Genomic DNA, 24,446 nt, shown 5'->3' on the forward strand with positions numbered 1-24,446 from the left:
TTATCAGTGCCACTTTACTGTTGCTTACATTTTACTGGCAAAAAACCTCAATGCAGCCCTTCAATTAATATTGACAAACACAATCTGACTATTTATTACTACTTTCCTTACTCCTTATGTGATTTGTTGTGAGGGTTTGCTGAGCAAGTATACAGGAGGTCAGTCTACTTCAGAGTGGACTGTTGATCAGCAGTCTAGACATCAGTACTGCATTTCCTTTCTAGTCATACAGAGGACAACGCCTCCCCGGATAACTCCCCCTCCCTCTCTCTTTCCTTTCTGTCAGCTCTCTCCACGTCCATGACAGTGAAGAGAGGCTCCTGGGCTGAAACTGAATCCTGCCGGTGTATGGTAGCAGTGAAAGGCATCTTGATGAAGGCTTCGGAGTAATGTTTCTTGAACTCTGGGTCTGGACAGAACAGGTATTCATACAGGGCTGCAGCCAGAGCCCCACCCAGATATGGACCCACCCAGTATACCTAACACACACACACACACACACACACGCACACACACACACACACACACACACACACACACACACACACACACACACACACACACACACACACACACACACACACACACACACACACACACACAGGAAACACACAGAACATTGAACATCCAAAGAAAGCACATATCAAATTCTAGATTTAAATTTTCAAGACAAACAGTAGTTTAATATGTGCAGGTTATTTTAACTGTAGGTAATTTGTGGAGTCCAACCTGGGCTTATTTTTCATTTTTTGTTTAGAAAAAAATTGATGGTGGAGGACCGCACACACATTTCCTCTTCTTTATTCAAACAGCAGTTAACTAATAATGTTATAACTAAAAATTATCTTGTTTTTGACGAGTCCTTCTTCTCACAAACAGATGGAACTGCTATGGGATTAATTATATCCCCCAATTATGCAAATTTATTTTTGGGGTAATTTCAAGTGGATTATATATAAAAATAATCCCTACTGTCAATACATCTATAGTGGGGCAGATAAATTAATGACATTTTTCGGGTGTTCTGTAGCAATTCTGAAAACTAAATAGTTTGCAGCCAACTCTTGCATTTGATATCAATCAGTTTTCAATCAAGTAATTTATTATACATTACAATTTTCAAAGATGGTCCCAGACTGCAAACATCTATTTACACCAAGCCCACTCACAGGAAGATTCTGTCCTGCATTAACTAACGTTTAACAGTCTGTGAAAAATTTGCTACTCTGAAAAAGATTTTGAGATTAAATCACTGGCTACGGTTAAGGGGAAGTTTCTAGTAAGATGTTACCTTTTCAAATGAACTGACTGTGCCTAAGACGAGGCCCAAAAGAGGTCTAGACAGTCCATACTGAACAGAGCCAGGAGGTCAGATAACAGAAGTCATTCCAACATTTATAACGTTGATCTGAATTGCTACCAGCACCAGATTATTGTAATTATTATTGGGATTTTAAAATACCACTTGGAGAGAACACTGTGTATTTTAACAATTTAAACATGACGTATACTCAATGATATTCACAAAATTACCTAAACAAATTGGTCTTTATTGAATGTGTTTGTGCTGGTCCACATCTCTAGGCTGGGTGTGGTCATCCTGCTGTACCTCTGTTATGAATATGCTGCCTACACTTTTCAGTTTTAGTGCATCAATATCTGAAACAGACAACTGGCAGACACATTCCTGTTATTTGGAGAGCTTCTGGATAGGATGCCCACACTGGTGGTCCCTATATTATTCAATAGATATCATATGGAAAAAATATCATAAAGTCACTGTTAAGTGGGTACAACAGAACAATGTTATTAATCTATTTGATCTGATAAATTCAAACTAATGAAGCTGGATTATCCTGAGTCATAAATATAAAGCAGATGACAGAAAATAAAGAACAGAAAGGTAACTTATAATAAATATTATAAAATAATATATATTTATTTTACAAATTACATAAAATATTGAACAGTAAAGTAATGTAAAGTATGTAAAGTTCCTATTAATCCTTCCAGATATGTTCTATGTCCCAATGTGGATATTATAAAAATATTATACAAGGTGTAAAATGCTAATCTAAATTAACTAGAATATTGGTTTTGCTGAATAGTATAACACATTTCGTGCAGCTTCATGACACAGAAATGTAATGGGCAATCAATAACCAATATAGGCTAGATACTATTTTTCATGCACACAGAAGCAAATTAAATAAGCCAGTTAAGAGAAATACTAATTTGATGGCATCGTGAGCACATTTCCATATTCTAGGTGACTGGGGTGTTTCTCTGGAGCACCAGCCTCCATTGATGAACTGAAATGTTATAGATACACTTCTGTTAAACTGTGACTGAGGTTATAGCTGGTAGGGAAAATTAAAATACACTGAGTTATTTTCATTTTTTAATCAACTTATGATCTAACTGTCAGACATGCCTCTGTGACATGAGAGCCTGCAGCGCACCTGTCCGTGTGTGTCTGTGGTCAGATGTTCTTGATAAAATGATGAATGATTTTCAGAAACACACTAATCAGTCGGAAGCAGAAGCTACTCTCATGGCACGCTGATCAAAATCTCTTACCGGACAGATTCTGCTGGTTTATTGAGATTATTCTTAATTCTGTGACGTTTGAACTTCAAAATAAGGGATGGGGTCTCATTACTCTCATTGCAGTAGCGGAATATGGCAGCCCCCAGCTGCTAAATTGCACACACAACTACTAGTTTTTGTTTTTTCCACGAAATAAAACCTTTTTCTATACCCTATCAAGGTGGACTAACACAACTTTTCAATCTGGAAACCCTGAAGACTAAACACTGAATGTTTCAACCAACTCTTCACCAGGAGTGACACGAAAAAAAGCCGTGACCAAGGGCAAAGTTGCCTCCATACCAACCACCAAGAGATTCCAGCAATCGGACTCCTTTCACAGTCTTCCAGACAAATCATGCTGTACTGAGGTCAGTGATATTTTACTTTTCCATTGACAATATTTCTCTTTGTACTAGATGCGAGAATAGCTCTTATTGAAGTGCTTCAAACGGAATTCCAGCAGCTATGCGAGAGCCAGGATAAATTGGCCAAACTGGCTAAATAAAACAAATCCCTCCAACATTCCGTTACCTCCCTCACATTTCAGCTTGGCTCAGCTGTGACTAAGGAAAACAAGGACATGAAAGAACATTAAAGGACATTAAAGAAAAAAATATGAAAATGATGTGAATCATATGCTAGAAAGTTTGCAGTTACGAGATCTCAACCCAGTTGAGCACCTATGGGAGATTATCGACTGACATGTTAGACAATGCTCCTCTCCATCTTCATCAAATCACCAAATGAGGGAATATCTTTTGGAAGAATTGTGTTCCATCCCTCCACTAGAGTTTCAGAGACTTGTAGAATCAATGCCAAGGTGAAATTAAGCTGTTCCGGCAGCATGTGCTGGCCCAACATCTTACTAAGACTCTTTATATTGTTTTTTTCTTTAATTTGTCACCTTTCTGTACGTATATATATGTGTGTATACATATATATAGATGCATTGTTTTGCATCTTGTGTGTCTTCTTCCCTTTATTTTTTGTGGTTTGAACTTATTTGTCACTGCACTATTTATGATACCATAGACACGATAGTTCATTGTTTATCTCTAGCATAACTGTAAAGACACATCTGACCAGTTAAAATCAGCAGTGGCCATACTACCCAAAGATAATATAGATAGAGTGTACGGTGGAGGGGATAAACAATCATAAAAAACAGCCTTTGTCTCTTTGTGTCATGGTCAGTTACTTACACAGTAAGTCTTCTCTAAGTGGGACAGAGGTATTGGGTTATAGAACGTGATTTAGGTACAACATGATTTAATGTTAAAGATTAAGTATCAAATAGAACTGTCACACATGTATATATGTTATGTAGTCTCATGAATAATAACCTTATTTGGACATGTAGTAAGTATAATGTAGTAATAGGGTTAAATGTGGCCAGCAGGAAGGATTCATTCAGAAATGGATTGTATTACATGGTGTCAACCTTCAATAAATGCTTCTGTCTAAGACATCTGAGGTTTCATGGAACTTCTTCCATTGAGCTGTCATGTCTGTGCTTGATGGGATCATAAAGAAACCATGCATATTTTCTGCAATTTGGCTCTGAACATTTTGACAAACCATAATTGATAAATTTTAAGCGAGCAGCTAAAAGAAACAAGTGACAAGTGTTCTAAAATGTGGTGTGACTCAACGTAGTTTTGATCTTATACAGATTACGTAAAATTCCTAACAGTATTAGGTTAAATCTTAATGTCAGTGGTGGTAAGTAAATTTGAACACTGTGGTGTGTTTTTCAACCCCCCACAGCACCACTGAGGGGGTGGGTGTTTCTGGAGCAACTTCGAGTTTCGACTGATCTAAATATATTCCACAGTGAGGTTATGCTCTAGGGAAGACATTCTGAAGTGGCTGAAAAATACTTATCTCGGTGTAATCAAGACTGATGGTGTATTTACATGAGTGGGCAATTGTGAGTTTTTATTGTGCTAAATAGCCTCAGAAGCCGAGGCTCTTTTTCAAGGAGCTTACATTTGAGGCGAAATACTGAGGTTTTCATTTTATAATCTTATAATGACCTGTTGATGCTCCAACAGTATTTATTGATGTCAATGTGTGTGTGATGCTTTAATGTGAATGTTGCAAATATGGGTAATAATCTGTCCACACCAGAGATTAAAAGCAAATTTGTGAACTGTCATGATCTGCCCCCTGTTTCCCTCAGCCGTTGTCTCCAGCCTCAGCTCACTCCTCCCAGGACATGTTCCTCCACTCTTCTCCTGATAGCATATAATTTTCCCTTCATGAGTGTTACACAAGCATAATAGAGAAGAGTTCATCAGGCGCTATTCTTTGAACATGCTTACCTCAGCTCTGGTGGCATAAAGAATGTAAGGGTGATATGGGCAGATGAGATTCTAGGAAACTTGTCTTGGCCAAACTATGTTAAGTCTAGGACAGTTTGCCCTATCCATATATGGTAACACTAAGAAGACAAATGAAGAAACAGATGATGCTCTTTTACAGTACATGAGGTAGATCCATCCTATGTCAAATTTTCATTCTCTGCTACTGATTCTGTCTTTACTGTGAATGAACTGAGCTCATCATTAAATTTGGAAGAGATCGTTTGTGGCCATCTGACTCTTTCTTCAACTATGCAGACATCATCCCTAAATCCCACAATTACATCTCCCCAGACTTGCCTTCCTCTTGCTACTCATCATATATCCTCAGACTTTTCTCCCTGTCCTCACTCACCTGATTGCCCCACCCGTTCACACACCTGGTCCTACTTATCATCAGCCCTGCAATCACCTAAGCCTCTCTGTCAACACACAGACACACACACGCACATGTCTGTTCCCCGTTTCTCATTTTCTCTGGCAGTACTTTTACCAGCATTCTTTCCCCACTCAGTGTAAGATTGTCTGTTTTTGTTCCCATGTGTTCCAGTTTGTTCCTGCCTGCCTACCTGTCTTCTCATCTGCCTGGTTATCCACCATCTGCCTGTAAGCATGTTTTTCTCAATTAAAATTCTTCACTGCATCAGCCTGTCTTGCAGTTAGGTTCTCATTGCTCCAAACTACAATTATGACAGTACAATCTGACCGAATATGGACTGGACCCAGCAGATGCTTCTTTTGAGGACGAACTTTAAGATCACATCATATACCCTCGTGTGCATATATGGAGAGTGGAGAGGAGACAGGAGTAAGAAGTATAAAGAAGCTGCTCTTAATTTGGCACATAGGAAAATGTCTGAAAATTCTTGCTTAAAGAAATCATTGCCTGAGTGGCTTAAGGACTTAACACCCTTGATTCCCAGCCAATCTCCCAATCTGCTAGCCATCAGCCAGTTTCCAAGCTGGCTAACCTCCAGTATGCTGGTCTCCAGTCTGCTGGCCATCAGCCAGTTTCCAAGCTGGCTAGCCTCCAGTCGGCTGGCCTAGAGTCTGCATCCCAGTTGGCTAATCTTTGGCCTGCCAGCCTCCAGCCTAGATCCCAGTAAACTAGCTCTTGGCCTGCTAGTCTCCAGTCTGCACCCCACGGGATAGCCTCTTATCTGCTCCTGTGCCCAAGTTGGCTAGCCTCCTGTCAGCCCCTAGAAGGAAGTTTGGTCTCAGGGATGTCCTTTTTTTTTTCTTTTTTTTTTCCCCTCTCTCTCCCCCAAGTTACCCAACTCCAGAGCCTCAGCTGCCTAGCAACCCAGAGCTTATGCTGTCCAGCTGGACCTTGAGTCGGCCATCCCTGCCCCTGTGCCTGCCTTCCTGCAGATCTATATCGCCTTCGCTGTTGGCCTGCTGCTTGACCTCCGGAGAGGTCATCCTTGTGCTTTGCAGACGTCCTCCGAATGGCCCTGCCTGTATGGTCTGCATCAAAGACGTCTGCCCAAGTTCACCAGCTCTGTCTCTGTCCTGCCCGCAGGCTGTCTGCCTGTGGCCTCCTGCTCTGCTGATCCTGCCTTCAGACCCCCTCCTCACTCACCTTACTGCGTGCCCATTCACACAACTGGTCCCACTTATCAGCCCTGCAATCACCTACGCTTCCCTGCCCACACACCTGCTCCCAGTTTTCTAATTTTCTCTGCCAGTACTTATGCCAGCCCCTTGTCCCCACTTAGTGTCAGATCATCTGTTTTTTTTTTTTTAAATTATTATTTAGTTATTTTTTGTTGCCGGGTCCCTTGTGTGCTCCAGTTGTCTCTGCTTGCTTGCCTGCCTTTTATCTACCTGTTTATCCACCATCTGCCTGTAAGTCTGGTTTTTAGTTCTCTGCATCAGCTTGCCTTGTCTCTGAATTTGGGTCCTCATGCTCTGAACTACAGTTGTGACACCTGTACTGTATTGGCTGAAGCTATGGTCAACAATATTTTAGTGCAATGTCCATAGGATCAGTTATAGAGATGCAGTTGTGCATTACCATTAGCGAGTAAAAGAACACCTATATGTGATTGTTCAGTGTATTTACCCTTGTATCAATTCATGAACTAAAACGTTTCATTGTGTTTCCAAGGAGTAGGGAAAGGACAGGACAAAGTAAGTTTAACACAGTAGTGGAAGTCTCTCTAAAACAATCCTTTCTAGTTTGCAGTGAAACCCTATAGTTGCGTGCCTTATGGCGAATCGCATGGTATGTGCTATTTAGCATACCTAATTCCCTTTATCAGTAAGCCAAAAAATAACCACTTTGTATCCTCCATTGCACTGTCACAAACACAGCACATAGCCAGTATTTTTCTACCATTGTATGGTATTTGACTGCCAACAAGAACACCAATCCTTGTCTAAGGTTGTAGATAAAAACCTTAATGTTTCGAGTAGAGCTGCGTTAGTTGGCCTCTTGAGGGTAGTCCCTTGTGGATTTTGAAGTGTGTTTAGGATCATTAACCTGTTGTAGAAGCCATCTTCTTTTCATCTTCAGCTTTTTTTCTTTAAAGATGATGTGATGTTTGCTCCCAGAATTTGCTGGTATTTAATTGAATCCATTCTTCCCTCTACCAGTGGAAATGTTCCCCGTGCTACTGGCTGCAACACAAGTCCAAAGTATGATCGTTCCAAAATGTATAAAGCTTGTTAAGATGTTCCTTTGCAAACTTCTGATGCTGAATTTTGTTGTGAGGATGCAGTAAACGTTTTTGTTCCGATGACTCATCCATGAAAGTCATATTTGTGCAGGTGTCGCTGTACAGTAGAACAGTGCACCACCACTCAAGAATCTGCTAAATCTTACTGAAAGTTTTTTACAGTCAAATGGGGGTTTTGATTTGCCTTTTTAGCAATCCTATGAACAGTTCTCTCGGAAAGTTTTATGGGTCTTCTAGACCTCAACTTGACCTCCACAGTTCCTGTTAACTGCCATTTCTTAATTACATTCCAAATGAGGAAATGGCTACCTGAAAACTGTTGGCTATCTTCTTATAGCCTTGTCCTGCTTTGTGGGCTCAATTGTTTGAATTTTCGGAGTGCTAGGCAGCTGCTTAGGGACATGGTTTATAAAGCTTTGAAATTTGAATTACTTAGCCTTTCCTAATTATTGTGAACAAGCCATAACCCTAACAAGCTAATTAAGGTCTGAGACCTTGGTAAAAGTTAACTGAGAGCTTGAATCTCTTGGTGCCCACATTTTTGTATGGTTCTCATTTCCTTTCTTACACTCTCAAATTATACAAAACAAAAATACACTAAACTTGCTTAAAATGTTAAAGAATGTTTTAACTTTTTGCCTTTTGGAGATAGGTCATCTTCTACTCACTTAACTATTCACAGAAATGGAAATCTTTACCAAGACTGCACAAACTTTTTCATTTGTTTTGTGAAAACCCTGATTTTTTTTTTTTTTTTTTTTTTTTGACTTTTTTGCTTTCTATTTTTATTTATCTGGTATATAATTTAATCACTACAGAGAATTACCTTAATTATTGGCTGGTTACAGGGCTTTTAGATTAGAGGTTGCCGAGCCGAGAAGTGAACTCCTCTTTCACCGGCAGACAGATGTGTTCCCAGCTAACATGTCATAGTGGCCTCGGATGCAACAACTACTCCCAATGACGGTCCTGGCCTGACTTCACCTTCCCCCTTTCCTAGGCATCTGTAATTAAGGTTCTCAAAAGACTCTCCCTTCCCCACTACAACCCATTTGGTATTGGCAGTAATAACATCGAACTCTCTAACTTTTTCTCCCATCTGTCCTCTCCCGCATTCCAACTCCTGCTCTCGAGGTGGACTTTGTGTGGTCTGCCCACCTGCCAGTTTCTCCTCATCCATGGGCATCCATTGTCTTCATCCAGGGGGGCATCGGTCCTTGTCTGTCACTCTTGCAGTTGGAGCCTGGCACCAATGACGTCATGTTCAGGTGATCCATTAAGAGCTCTGAACGGTTTAGCTATCTTTTTAGTCTGCACCTGTGCATGCAAAATTTTACTACTGCCATGGGACTTGGTTTTATTAGTCATTTTGACGACTTCTGTACCGAGTGGGACCTGTTCCAAAATGATGGGTTGCATCCTAACAGGAAAGGAGTAGGAAAATTGGTTTGGAATTCAATCAATTTAATTGCTTTTAGCTTTGACGGTATCTCCGGAAAGACCCTACCCAGCACTCTGGCTCTGTACCTCCTTGCCCTGTCTCTGATGGTGCGGGTCCTGCTGGTTCTCTGCCTGGTGCTGATATTGCTTCTGTTTTCCCCACTGTTTATCCCATTAATTCATTATTTCTATTAGTATAACTGAACGGCAGTGTCCATTACCAAAACCAACTCAAAGTCCACACAGAAACAATCTCACTGCAGTTCTTCAATCCCTGCCAAAATTCTGAGTCTGAGCCCTTGTCCAAAATTCTGAAACCACTTGCAAAAGTGATCTCAGCCTTTTGTCTGTTTTTTTTTTTTTTTTTCTCTCCCAAACTGACTGAAAAACACACACACACACACACACACACACACAAGATCAACCCACTCAATACTCAATACTACACAACACCTAACCCCCCCAATGCCATAACCACAGAAGCAAGTAAACCACAAATGAGAGGACACAGGAAAAGAAACAAAATGTCTACAGAGATAAATTTCAAGCCTATGTGAAAGTAGACAGCAATGTGTGAAAATTATGGAAGAAGCAGAAAGAAAAGGAGATGAGACTACTTCAGTCTCCAAGATCAAAGTCCAAACAAGAAATGACATCAAAGCTGAAAAAACACACACACAATACTAATGAGACGTAAGCTGCACAGAGGAGAGGCAAATCTTCTGAAAGATTCTGTACTGGTTGTTGAATAAGATAACTTTCTCTGCATTGTTGGGGTCAACCAAAAAACCTGAGGGCTGTTTCACCAAGGAGGAAGACAACTAAGACTTATCTATGACTTTCAAACAAAATTATATTGAAAACAGATGCAAAACTCCACATTACATTTGATAATATCTTAGTATTAATCAAAAACCCCAAACTCAGCTGTAAGATCAGCCTTACATTGAAACTTGAATAACTGATTTTTTTGGCAACTTGGGGATATTAATATATTGTCACTTTGAACTTGTTAGCAAACAGTTGCTTTTTACACAGCCAACAGTTACAAATTAACATGTTCATTCAATTTGATCGTGATCATTCATTCAGAGTCTGCTTCTGACAACCTTGTAAATATCTGGCTCTTTAGCTACTAAATGCTGCACTATATCCACCAGCTAGTCTCCAACCGTGTCTGTCTGTACAATGACTTTTTAGACCTTTTTCTTTGAAAACAGCTGCCTGCTGTGGCCGTAAATGACGGTGAGGGAGAACCAAAACGGTTGTGGTCTGGTCAGATAAATAATGAGATGAAGCTCACTATAAAGCTCCGTAAAGCCAAGGAGAGCTGGAGATTCAGGTGACAATTCTGTGTAGGTTCATCACTACCAGAGACACCTTTCATGTTGTCACACTTTTTTCACATTGTCATTCTATTCATCATTATACTAAAAGTAATGATGTATCTGCTATAAATATGTATTCCCGAAAAGTTTAGTAGGTAAAAACCCACTCAGATTCTTTGATATAATAAGATCCTAAAAGTTGGATCTAAAAGTCTTGTTTTTGTTTGTGGTAAAATTTAATTTTTGTATACTTTATAGATGCTCTTATATACGTTGATTGCATCTGACTGAATGAAACCTAGTGAAAGCTAGTTACCCAGTGGTTTTCCCAGCACCATGTGACCATGGCTGGGCCGAAGGATCGGGCAGGGTTCATACTGGCTCCAGTGTAGGGAATCTGTGGGAGCAATCACAACCAACATTAAACTTACCTTCACAAGAACCATGGGAGAAGCAGGGCACGAAGACATTCAACAGATAGTAAACTGTTAGAAAAAGTCCTCCAGACAACTGAAAAATTGTTACTTTTAATTGACCTCCAAAATGATCTTAAGAGTTTTGTGATCTGATGAACTAGGATGACATAATTTGTCATTGCCTTCCCTTATCATTGAACATTACAATTAAAAAGATGCATTTTAGCTTTTTCTGATCAGATTCAGGTTTGGTTCGGTAGAGTAACTTTGTTATACTGCCAATAAACCTCATAAGGATGAGGTTGAGGTGGGTGGCTGGGGTTACCAAATGCCTGACTTTGACATCAGAGTCTGCAGTTTTCATCTTGTCTCCTACCAGTGTTTGCTTTCCTTTAACCATTATCACAGTCTTTCCCTAACCTTAACCAAGCAGATTTAGTTACCTCAACTTAACCACACCTTAGTCATACAAGCGACAGATCAGCAAAAACACATATAAATAGTCAGATGGTTCATTCTGGAAGGCATTAACAATAATGTTTTTAGTTGTTCAGGTAAGAGAAGTTTGTGTTTGTAAAATAATCTCAACAAAACCTGAATAACAAACCTTCATGAAGTTAATATTTATTGCGAGGCTGTTCTGCTGGATTGCATTGTATTGTACAGGTATTCTTATGTCTCGTATTTCATTATATCAGTTTAAATTTCTAAAATTATTTACAAATTAGCACCACTATGGTACATTCATAATGTGCCATGCAGGGGATGCTTTCACCACTTTGATTGCTGTGTAAGTGCAACATTTTGAGCCATTTAATACTGATTGTCTTTTCTCTGTATTGATTATGATCTATTGCTATTTATTTTTTTTATAGTAACAGCTTGACAAGTGTTGGGGCACTTACCGCAAACAAGTGACCAATACACACAGACAGGCCGATAGCCAAAGCAGATGAACCCTTCAGGTCATTACGTTTATCGTTACAGGTAGCAAACACAGTGAAGACCAGCTGAAAGGTGATGAAGAGCTCTACAACCAGGGCTTGTCCCACAGATATGCTCATATTTACCTGTGTTGGAAACACAACAATGATATGAGCAGCATAGAAACACATCATCAGATATTAATTCCCCCTTTGCACCATGTATTAAGATGTGATCTGTATCTGGAGATAACACACGCAGAGTGCATTGCAATCTGATTGCACTGAAGCCCATTCAGTTCAGCTGGATCACATCTGGAGGTTGTCTGTGTGATCAGATTTCAGCCAGGTGTGAATGAAAAATATTTACTCTGTGACCACATTCAAGAAAAAAATCCACCCAACAAGTTGAAATGATAAACTAGTAGAAACTCAGAAGAACATGTCGCACATCTAGTTCGTGAGATGGGTTGCGAAGGAAGGGGATAAATGGATCAAAAGTAACAAACAAAATACTGCACACTGTCTAACTTGCAATTATCTGGAATTATTTGTGACGTTTCAGTGCTAGCCTGCAACCCAACACATTGCCCCACATGCAATAGAAAGGCATAAATACCAAACATCAGTTCATTATATATAAGTTTGCAATATCATACATAGAACTGAAAATTAAAAACTCTGAATAGTAACAACAATATATAATAACCTATGTATTATATTAACCTACCCTATCATGTATGCAGTCATGAAAAAGTAGAGGTATATTTGATTATTGTTACATAACATATGTAGTGTTTTTTCAGGTTCATCTACAAATGTGTCCTGCAATATTTGGGAATGTATCATTTTGAGAATGCAGTTTAGCCTTTGGGGCCTTAATCATTCGTTTTATAATAACTTACCCATTTAATGTAAGAATTTGGGGGTAAATATGTTATGTATTATTGTTACTATACAGAATTTTTAATTTTCCAGATCTTTGTATGATATTAGAAACTGTTATATAGTAAACTGATGTTTGGTATTTATGCCTTTTTATTGCATGTGGGGTGATGTGATTGGTTGCAGGTTTATAGCCACTTATTTAAGATGACTTCTATTTGTCACAAACCATTTGCCTGATGAAAGCCTAAAGCCGAAATGTCACAAAAAAATGTATCATTGCAAGTTAGACAGTGTACAGGATTTTATCTACTTTAGCAAGGGCCTAACCATCAGACAGTCTTTTTTACGCTAAACACTACTTTCAGGATTACACAATAAGACCTGATCCTGTAGTCTCAGTTGATGCTTGATGAAAAACTAGATTCATTGCAAGTGACTGCTTTGGAGTAATGTCATCATTAGCTTTTTAATTTGCTCCTCCTCCTTGCAATAATGAAAGTCAATGTAAATTTATTTTAGGAAACCAGATTGGCTCATTCATCTTAACTTTTGTGAATGTCATCTCTCCTGCTCTTACCGTGGTGACCCCCATGCCACCCCTAACAGAGGCTGGGGTGACGCCATACAGAATGGCTGCTCCGACTATGGCTCCTACACATTGGGCCAGCAGGTAGAAGACTGCTTTAGCCAGACTGAGCTTCCTGGTCACCACCATGGCTGCTGTTACTGCCGGGTTGATATGAGCACCACTGATGTGGCCAAAGCACTGCACCATGGTGGCAATACTTAGGCCAAAACAGAGTGAGATTAGCACTAGGTCAGGTGGACGGGGGTCCTCCTCAACAGCTGACCAGTTGATAGTTGACCCAAGACTGAATAAGACAAAGAGTAGCATGGCAAAGAACTCAGCTCCAACACAACGCCAGAACTCCTGGGTCCAGATGCGCTTGAAGGCAGTCATGGCTTTGTCTTGACTGCAGCAAGATGGAGACAAGAACTGATGTGGTGTATGGCAGGGGAAGCAACACCTCCTGCAATGGATGAGAGAGACAGTAAAAAGGAAAGATAACATAAAACTGAATTATGAGAAGGGTGTTTAATCTTTAAATGGAGAAATAACCATTATCATACAAGATAAAATCAAGTTTAAAAGATCTGAAATGTAGAAGTTGACAGTGAGTTAGCTTTTTGGAGTAGTGTGTTTTAGGAAACAAATCCTCCAAATTAAAAGACAAAATAAGTCTGTAACTGCTCTCCAGAAAAGCACATAGAATTATTTTCTGATCTGGCACCCTTCAAAACACAGGAAAATGCATGTGTTTTTATAATGTGACAGTGCTATGGCTGTTTTGGTCAGGTTCAGCTACCTTGAGAAAGCCCAGGTGTTGGTGAAATATCAGTCATAGAATAAAATTATTGGAGTTTAGTGTTCAGTCATCTTTATTTTCATAGGTTCAGGCTCAGACATAACTTGTTTAGGTTTAGGGGAAGATCACTGGGTAAAAAAAGTACTTTGTTTGGATCATAGGCTCTTTACCATTATGGTTACGATTATTACTACTTGGTTAAGGTTTGGGAAATATTAAGTCATTATTAAAAGAACCAAAATTGACTATTGGTTTGAAACAATGTTAAAGTCCTGGGCTTTGTCACTTGAATGTGAACATACAGTATGTTGTTTTGCTGATTTGCTGAAATTACAGAGGAAGTCAATGGAAGGTGAGTCTTGTAGGAGTGGGGGTAAAAGTCACACAAAAATCACAATTCTTGTCTTCCACAATAAATGAATGCACAGATTCCAAAAATCTATTCTTATCTGTTGTCAATAACATTATGTTGGTGGAACAGAAAAGGCAGAACTATGTTGCGAGGGCACAGTGCAGCACCTGAAAGGTGTTTAAGCACGCAAACTAAAGTTATCCTGAGTTTATTCTAAATTAAGTCAAGCACCCAAGCATTTTACCACAAAAACTGGCCAATGAGCTCACCAATCCCACTGTGCTACTTTACAGCCATCTGTGATCAGGTGAATAAAATAACTCAGTCCACAGTGTGTTTAAAAAAGACCTGCAGCTGTAAAGTAACAATGGGTGTTCCTAGTAGTAGTGCTGCAGTAGAGAGGGTATTCTCCTCTGCTGAGGACTTAATGTTACTTAATGTAATACCACTCTATTTCCCTTACTACAGAAAACGCACCCAATTTCTGTTAATACAAAACAAATTCAGCCAGTAAAGCAGACTGCTGTAACATACTTCCAAATTATTACAGTAAACAGTCTGAACCTAGTGACCCTTTCTTTATTTATTAATAGAGTGTGAAACTATTCATAACTGAAAATTAATTCTGAATTGAATCAACACCAAGAGTTGAAAGTGAATCAAGTCGAGAGATTCACAAAGATTCCCACCTGTGTTACCATTCAGCTGAGCTGTGATCGTGATTTGAATCATCATGCATCACTGTGACTAGGAAAAGTCTAATACAGTTTGTATGTAGACAACCACCATACAAAGTTTTTACTGTTTACTAATTACTTAAACCCAGTGCATCTGAAGGCCTGGATTAACCCATTTGGGGCATAATTGACCCAATTCTTCCACTCTTTGTTCAATAGTTAGATATTAGTTGTTAGTTAGTGTTAATTAAACAGAAAAATGCACCATGTAGGCAAACAATATTTACTAAAACAAAGTCTACACTAGATTTTAACCCATGGCCCCTTTACAAGATGCTGCTTCTAAATTAGGCCAATAATATAGGAGTCACAGTACAGTCCCTATCATTTCAGTTTATAATGTGCTCGAGTTGTAGCATACAGTATTAACAAACAAATATACAATTTATTAAATTAGTCACATGGAAAAAGTTTCAAGATGAACCCGGGGCCTTTAGAACCCCTGAGGGTCTGGGGCGCTGGGGAGATTTGCCCACGTTGAGCATTTGGATATCCAGCCTGGATGCTGTTTTAACATAGGTTCCAAAATAATTGGAAATTCCTAAAAAGTTCTCTTTGATCTCTGCTCAGTAGAGCTAAAAAGCTGTTTGATTTTAGCAAAATCGATTAGCAAAGATGTCATGAAGGGTGGCAACAGAAGTGTTAACATATGCTATATTCTTAATGAATTATTTAGTAGTGGTTAGATCAATTCCATTTGTGTTTGCTCATACTGTATGCACTACAAAAACAATATAAACCTAAATCATAGGAACCTTAAAGTGACATTTGCATTACCTAAACTCCACTTTGTACAGGGCTCCTGAGTTAAAGTATAGATTTAAGTGCTTTACTATTTTAGATATCATGTGCTACATGGTGCTTATTTCTACATTTGTGTTGAATAAAGTTATGAAAAATTATCATTAATTACAAACTAATACATGCAGAATGCGCAAAGAATGGGAGAAATGGAGTTCTTAGATGCCCAGAGTTCATTTTTGCCCCAAGGTCCCAGGAATTTAATCAAATATTCATAAAAACATGGGGAGCATTCAAGATAAATGCCCCCTTCAAGTCAAGTAAATTTTTTTTTATATAGCACCAAATCATAACAGAAGTTATCTCAGGGAACTTTTCGTATAGAGCAGGATTAGACTGTACTTTTTACATTATTATTTACAGAGACCCAGCAATTCCCACCTGAACAAGCACTTGGTGACAATGAAAAGGAAAAAGTCCCTTTTAAGAGGCAGAAACCCTGAGCAGTACCAGGCTCAGGTTGGGTGCCATCTGCCTTGACCGATTCCCCAATCGGTCCTGGCAGATGGTCAAGAGAAAGAGAGAGAGAGAAAGAGAGAGAGAGAATGAGAGAGCAGGAGGAAAGAGAACATAGCACAATGCAGGTTCAACATAGAGATTTTAAGTAATAATAATAATAATAATAATAACAATAATAATAACAATAACAACAAGTAAAAGAACAATCATAGCAGCAGGTGTTGAGCAGGAACAGGGGGGCAGTAGGTTGCTTGCGATCACAGATCCAGACTCTACATCTCTGGAGGCAGAAATACCTGCAGAAAGCAACAGGAGGAGAGGGGAGAGAGGCGAGAAACCACAAAACTACAGGAGAAAGAGAGAGAGAGTGAGAGATGAAAAGAGAGGACAGGAAGGATGGAAGGAAAGAGAGAGAAAGGAGGAGGAGAGAGAGAGAGGCACACAGCCTGGACACTTGTTGCTTGAGGGAGCAAACAAACAGAGGGATGCAGCGTTATTCAGAAAGTTTACAGTAATCTCATTGGCAGGACAACATGGGCTCTAATGTATAACCAGGGTTTAACTTAATCAACTGAGACTGACTTTAGGAAATCAGACAGGTATGAAGGGGCCTGCCCATTTAGGACTTTCTATGTCAAAGCACCTTAAAGTCTGATCTGACATTGATAAGGAACCAATGAAGGGAAGCTAAAATTGGTGTATTATGGTCAGATTTTTGGATTTAGTTGAAATTTTAGCTGTAGCATTTTGAACCATCTTAAGACTTTTAGTACTAGCATGGGGCAGCCCAGAAAAGAAAAAGTTACAATAATCAACTCTGGATGAAAAAAAGGTGTGAAATAGGAATTCAGCATCTGCCATTGACAGAAAAGACCCAATTTTAGCTATGTTACGTAGATGAAAATGGGAGTCTTGATAATGTCTTTAATGAGCTGAACAAAAGAAAGGGTCGGATCAAACGTAACACCAAGATTCTTGGCTGTCATACTTTGAGAAATCATTCAGAGTTACTTTTACTTGATCGAACTGTTGTCTGTGTTGGGCTTGGCCAATTACGAGCATTTCAGTTTTATATAAATTTAGGAGCAGGAAATTTCAAGACATTCATGAGGTGTAAAGGGTAAGCACCTAAGAGACGGCTTCTTCTAGTTTTGGTAATTAGCGGTGCAACTGAATCCAGGAGACAAAATAGAGCTGTGTTATATTCCCTGGTACGATTTTCAACAGGGCCTGTCGCTGCAGTGAAAGGAGCCAGAGCCAATCACTCACCAAGAGCAGTTAAAGTTTAGGGACCAATGTGTCGAGGGGCAAATACATTTGAACCATCGGTAAGAGGATAGGCTAGTATTGCTTCAAATTTGACAGGAGAGTGGTCAGAGATAACAGAACTGATGGGAGAGACAGTCAGACTAGACACCTCTATCCCTCTGGATAGAATAAGGTTGAGAGTATTACTACTGCAGTGAGTACGTTAATGCACAAACTAGGGGACCCCAAAAGTATCAGTAAGTGCCAGAAAGGCTTTACTTAGAGGGTCACAAGCCTTATTCAGGTGAATGTTGAAGTCACAAATAATTAGAAGTTGGTCAGTGTATGTAATACGGGCCAGGTGGTCTATGGAGTACCACAGGGTGGAATGGTTGAAGTCTGTTGTCCTCAAGAGAGCAATTCATAGCTAATGGAGATGGTTTTAATATTATAGCCTCAAAAGAGTTAGTGGTAACATCTTACTTACAGCTTAATGGCACATCCTCACCTTGTTTAGTAGCCCGAACAACATGTGCGTTGGTTTAGTCGGGTGGGTAAGGTTCATTCAGTGTTAAGAGAAAATTAGGTTTAAGCCATGTTTCACATAGACCAACCATATCCAGATTATGGTGATAATCAAGTAATTTAGCAGTAAGGCTTTAGTAGATAGTGATCTGATATCAATAAAACCAAATTTGACGGTCTTGTTGAGGCTGGCGTTTTCAGTAGTAGTTTGATCTGTAAAGCTACTGGTAGATGAAGTATTAATAGGGATAAGACATCTTGTATTTTTAGTGGAAAACCTGACGACGTGGAGAAACAATTATGATTCTGTTTTGAGGAATTATATCAAAAGCTTTGTGGGACACTTCACTGCCACCAGTGGTGGGAAAGGTGATTAGCACATGGTGAATTGGATATTTAAGAATCTAGCGAGTAATACAGCAGGGGAAGGAGACAGCCCCCTCTCAATATTTCTAGATAAAATAAAAGCACCTACTTCAGAATGAAGGATGTCTGCTTTCAGCAGGTCAGGGCGGCCCGAGAAAGAAAGCCAGTTATCCACTAAACTCTGCTCACTGCATTAACAAGCCAGCCAGTATTTCAGAGAAGTAAGCCTACTGTACATCTCTTCATTACTCCGCATGGGTAAGGGACCAGGGACAATTAATCAATGTTGACTCGTCTTTCTACCAACTCAAATGTCCTGGCCAGGCTCTCTTCAGTTATCTTTGACTGCTTAATCTTAATGTTATTGGAGCCGACATGGAAAACAATGTTTATATAAGTAGTGCTAGTGGTGAAGCTTGCCTGGGTTCCCTGTTTCTCCCTCCATGATACCAGCACCCTAAGATTATCCTCAATACGGAAGCTCTGGCCCGAGATGGGCAGTAGACATTGGCTAGTGATGCTAATCTAACATTGCAGGTGAAGGAGTCGCCCATAACTAATTTGGGTTGTTCAACCCTGTCAGGACTACAAACGAGGCTGTCAAGGTTGAGAACCGATTTGCAGTCAGGAGACGTGACTGCAGACCAGGCAACACAACCAGTACCTTGCTCTTACAAGCCTTTCTATGCTGGCTAACAGGGATGAACTCTGCACCATCTTTTGATAAGTGTTATTACTTTTATTACTTTGATTGGTTGATAACCTAGATTTTAATGTATTTGTTTCAATTAATCCCATAATTTTCAAAAGAATAAAAGTTCTATAGGTTTTGGTAATAAATGCTACAAAACACAGGAACTTACCATCACCATAGTGCATGGTTTATGTCCATACATTTCGTGATGCTTGAAAGCTCCAATATGTCTTAGACACACATCGTCCTTTCTGTGTCTTTCAGAGCCTCTGACTCATTTTATTCTAGATTATAGAATATACAAAAACTTTGTAGGCTCCTTGTCCCTTTTGTAATACATGCATTTAAGCACAAAAACCATGGTACTGTCACATTTTTTAAGGGTTGTCTGTACTTAAACTGCAGTACACAGTATATTTTTTGTTTATTCCCTAACTTGTCTTTGAATTTCCCCTTCAGTATTATATTCATTTTTATTCTGATATCTATCATCATGCAATGTTCACATTTACATTTATTTCGTAAATAATTTATAATTCAATTATTATGCTCAAAAATAAAATGATGTTGATAGTAATAATAATGCTAATACTAACATAGTAGCAGCAGGAGTATTAATAGCAGAGGAAGTAGTTGTAGCAACAACAACAACAACAACAACAACAATAATTATTATTATGAGGTGAATACAAGCAGGGCCATATCCAAAAGGTCAGATGAGGTTATCACCTTAAAACATTTAAGAGCCTTCCCACAGAATCCTCTTTAGGACTCTTTAGACTACACAGTATTAGGCAGAAATGGCTTTTCCAGATGTCTATCTGATAGTGCTGTACCTAAATTTAAGATATTGATTCCATCAGCACTTAGTTCACTATCATGTTTCAATATAACAGAGGAGTCCTATGCTAACTTTTGTCCCTCCCAAATTGATCATCTTGTTGATAGTGCTGCAGGCTCAATGAGAATGATACTCGACTCTATTGCCCCTCTAAAAAAGAAGATAATAAAACAAGGGAGGTTAGCTCCATGGTTTAACTCCCAAACCCACATATTAAAGCAAACCACACGAAAACATGAAAGGATATGGCGTTTTACCAAACTGGAAGAATCCCACCTAGCCTGGCATGATAGTCTTAAAACATACAGGAAGGCCCTGTGTAATGCCAGAGCAGCCTTTTAATAGAGGAAAATAAAAACAACCCAAGGTTTATTTTAGCACTGTAGCCAGGCTTTTAGCACTGTAGCCAGGCTTTTAGCACTGTAGCTCCATTGATCCGTGTATTCCCAAAGTTCAGTAGTAATGATTTCATGAGCTGCTAAAATTCTAATTATTAGAGACAAATTCACCACCTCCTACCCTCAAATGGCACCGATTTATCTTCAAACAAAGGAACCTAGAAACAGCTGTAAAACCTCACATATACTTGGACAGGTTTTCTCCCATCGACCTTTGCCAACTAACTTCAACAATGTCTTCATCTAAACCATTAACACTTCTCTTATACCCCATCCCAACAAGGCTGCTTAAGGAAGTTTTAGCCTTAGTTAGTACCTCTTTACTAGATATAATCAATATGTCTTTATCAACAGGGCTATGTACTGCAGTCCTTTAAAACAGCTGTAATTAAACCTCTTAAAAAGCATAATCTTGATCCATATGTTTTAGCCAACCATAGACCCATATCTAACGTCCCCTTTCTCTCTAAGATCCTTGAGAAAGCTGTCGCCAACCAGTTGTGTGACTTTTTACATGATAATATTTATGTGAGGATTTTTTAGTAAGGATTTATAATGCATCATAGCACAGAGACAGCACTGGTCAAAGTTACAAATGACCTTGTAATTGCATAGGACAAAGGACTTGTCTCTGTATTTGTCTTGTTAGATCTTAGTGCTGCATTTGATACCATTGACCATAATATCCTATTACAGAGACTGGAACTTTTAATTGGCATTAAAGGAAGCGCTCTAGGCTGGTTTAAGTCCTATTTATCACATCGATTTCAGTTTGTGTATGTTAACAATAAATCCTCCATATACTAAAAAGTTAGTCATGGAGTTCCACAAGGTTCTGTGCTTGGAACAGTTCTATTCACCTTATATATACTTCCTTTAGGCAATATTATTAGGAAACACTACATAAACTTCCATTGTGATGCAAATGATACCCAATTGGATTTGGCAATGAAACCTGGTGAAACCAATCAGTTAGCTTAACTTCAAGCATACCTTAAGGACATAAAGACCTGGATGACCAGAAACGTTCTTCTGTTAAACTCAGACAAAACCTGAAGTTATTGTGCTTGGCCCCCAACACCTCAGAAACACATTATCTAATGATATAGTTGGCTTCCACCACCACTGTTGGGAATCTCGGAGTTTTCTTTGATCAGGGTATGTCCTTTAACCCCCACATAAAATAAATTTCAAGGACTGCCATTTTTCACCTACGTAACATTGCAAATTCAGGTACATCCTTTCTCAAAAGGATGCAGAAAAACTATTCCATGCTTTTGTTAATTTCTAGGCTGGATAGTATACTACAACTCCTAATTATCAGGCTGTCCCAACAAATCTTTAAATACTCTCCAGCTGATCCAGAATGCTGCAGCGCGAGTACTGACAGGAACTAGGAAAAGAGATCACATTTCTCCTGTGTTTGCTTCTCTGCATTGGTACCCTGTAAAATCCAGAATATAATTTAAAAAATCCTCCTCCTCACCTACAAAGCCGCTTAATGGTCAGGCACTCTCAAATCCTAAACAGCTCATAGTACCCTAATACTTCGCTAGAACACTACGCTCCCAGAACGCAGGCTTGCTTGTGGTTCCTAGAATCTCCAAAAGTAGAATGGGAAGCAAAGCCTTCAGTTATCAGGCTTCTCTACTGTGGAACCATCTTCCAGTTTGGGTCCAGGAGGCAGACACCCTCTCTACATTTAAGAGTATGCTTAAAACCTTCCTTTTTGATAAAGCTTACAGTTAGGGCTGGCTCAGGCTTGGCTTGAACCACCCCCTAGTTATGCTGCTATAGGCCTAGACTGCCGGGTGACTTCCCATGATGCACCAAGCTCCTCTCTCCTACTCTTCTTCTCCATCCATACGCATTCATATGGCATCAATGCTCATTACTAACTTGACTTCTTCTCTCTCCCGTAGTTTTGTGCTTTCTTGTCTCTCTCCTCTCTCCTCCTGTTGCTTTCTGCAGATATTTCTGCCCCTGGTGCTAGAGAGTCTGGATTTGTGACTGCAAACCACCTACTGCCCCCATGATCCTGCTCAACACCAACTGCTTCAATTATTATGATTATTATTACTATTATTATATTTAGTTTTATTGGTATTATTATTCACCCTATTATTATAATTATTAGATTTATTATTAGTCTCAGTATTGTCATACATCTGTACCCCCCCCCCATCTCTCTCAACCCAGCAAGTCGGGGCAGACGGCCACCCACCATGAGCTGGGTTCTGTTCAAAGTTTCTACCTGTTAAAAGGGAGTTTTTCCTTTCCTGTATCACCAAGTGCTCATGGGGGAATGTTGAGTCTCTGTAAATATAACTATAAAGAGTATAAGTCTAGACCTACTCTAAATGAAAAGTGCCTTAAGATAACCTCTGTTATGATTTGGCACTATATATATATATATAATTGAACTGAAAAAATTTAACAAAGTGAATACAAGTGTTCAAATAATCATGTGGGTTATTATATATTCCAACACAGTTTTCCCTTAATAGATGTGGAAGTTGTCATTACTTGGCTTCCCTTTAAAACACAGTAAAAATCCTAGAGAAATTCAATCAATGATTCATTGTGGCTTTTTCATATTTAGAACAACTCATGGTCAAACATAAGTATCCTCTAAAGATGCACCTGAAGTCTCCACATAAATAAATGGCATCAACATGAGAATAGACCTGTGCCACCAAATGATCAAACAAAAGTGATAGTCTGTTTCTTTTGTGGATCCCTGCTGTGGTTCTGAATAACAAGAAAAAATAACCAAACTATACTGCAGCTCCTGTTCAAAGAAGATAGAAATCCATGTTTTTTCCATCACATTTATTTTAAAGTGTTCTAAAGGTTTTTTCTTCCTGTGTTCTTGTAAGAGCAGTAGTAAGCCTACAGGGATAGTAGCCAGTCAGCAGTAGCAATAATAAAAGCCCTACTGTTTGGGTAGGTGCAGTAGCAGTAGTGACTAGGTCATCAACTACTTAGCAGCGAACATTAGTGTCCTGAATTGCATTTAGTTTACTGCACTGGATTTTCCTGGTTGAGTCCAAGTTACACCATTGAATGATAACATAGATAGACATCCACGGTTCTATACTCCAAAATCAATGCTAAATATTGTGCAGAAGAAAAAAATTCATGAATGAATGTGAGCATAATGCTATTATTCATAGTTAAGGGGCTACGTGGTTAAACCAATCACTTCTCACAACTGTCATTTCAAAATATAAATGAATAAGCTATGAGTAATTAATTGACATCATTAGAGTAACCATGAAAAATAACGACCTTAACAAAATTTTTTATATCAATATAATATTAACATACTGTGTTAAAAAAATCGTCTCTTTCTTCCAAATCGATGGCGTAATATATATAATATAATATTAACATATTGCATTTAAAAAATTGTCAATCCAGTCCGAACCACAAGTTTTTATATCGTGTTGCAGCCTCTGCTTCACGCTTCTCTCTCCACCGGCTCCTGGGCGTCTTTACGTGTGTACTCACCTGAACCGCTCCAGAGCCCCGCTGCTCTCCGTCATGACTCCACCAGCATGCTGGATGTTTCTGTCTTTTATAGTGGGGATTTGTGTGTGTGCTTGTGTGTGCGTGCACTTTTGTGTTTATGGTTAGGGTCTGGTTTTTCCTGGTCTGACCTGGATGGGATTGGATAAGAAGAGTAATACAGTCCTTTTTGAAATGATTGCCACTCCCTAATTTTAAATACAGTATTTGAAATATCTTCATCTTGAAAAAAGCTTAATTTCATTTCTATTTATTTTCGACACTAAATAAAGTTATAGAGCTTTTGGCTCACCAAAAAGTTTCAGTGTTATATGGGTTATGGAGAACTTTCATAAAAGAAGGCTTTATGGCAACAAAAATGACATAAGAACAACAATGTGAACAGTATGTGAACATTTTGAAAAGGGTTCTACAGTGCCATAACAGCCCCCCAGTGATAATGTTTAAGACATACAGCTGTAGCTTCACTTCCATTTCTTTGTCAAAGAATGGATAT

General features: G+C 39.0%; 1 protein-coding gene across 1 annotated transcript; it reads right to left on the reverse strand.

Moving 5' to 3' along the window:
• Positions 1-224: 224 nt before the first annotated feature.
• Positions 225-13,619, reverse strand: LOC120790911 (aquaporin-4-like). Its single transcript, XM_040128890.1, has 4 exons — positions 13,209-13,619; positions 11,726-11,890; positions 10,721-10,801; positions 225-479 (listed from the first exon to the last, which is right to left on the reverse strand). The coding sequence occupies exons 1-4, from the start codon at positions 13,590-13,592 to the stop codon at positions 225-227; spliced, it is 885 nt and encodes a 294-aa protein (XP_039984824.1). The 5' UTR covers positions 13,593-13,619.
• Positions 13,620-24,446: the final 10,827 nt, after the last annotated feature.

The sequence above is a fragment of the Xiphias gladius genome, chromosome 6, assembly GCF_016859285.1.
Source record: "Xiphias gladius isolate SHS-SW01 ecotype Sanya breed wild chromosome 6, ASM1685928v1, whole genome shotgun sequence".
Lineage (NCBI taxonomy): Eukaryota > Metazoa > Chordata > Actinopteri > Istiophoriformes > Xiphiidae > Xiphias > Xiphias gladius.

What these genes read in the sequence shown, in the direction of transcription:
- LOC120790911 (XM_040128890.1), bottom strand. Translation starts at nt 13,592, where the DNA reads ATGACTGCCTTCAAGCGCATCTGGACCCAGGAGTTCTGGCGTTGTGTT. An exon ending in GTGGCATGGGGGTCACCACG is followed by an intron (nt 11,891 to 13,208) that starts GTAAGAGCAGGA and finishes TTTCCAACACAG; the next exon opens with GTAAATATGAGCATATCTGT. An exon ending in GTATTGGTCACTTGTTTGCG is followed by an intron (nt 10,802 to 11,725) that starts GTAAGTGCCCCA and finishes TTGCTCCCACAG; the next exon opens with ATTCCCTACACTGGAGCCAG.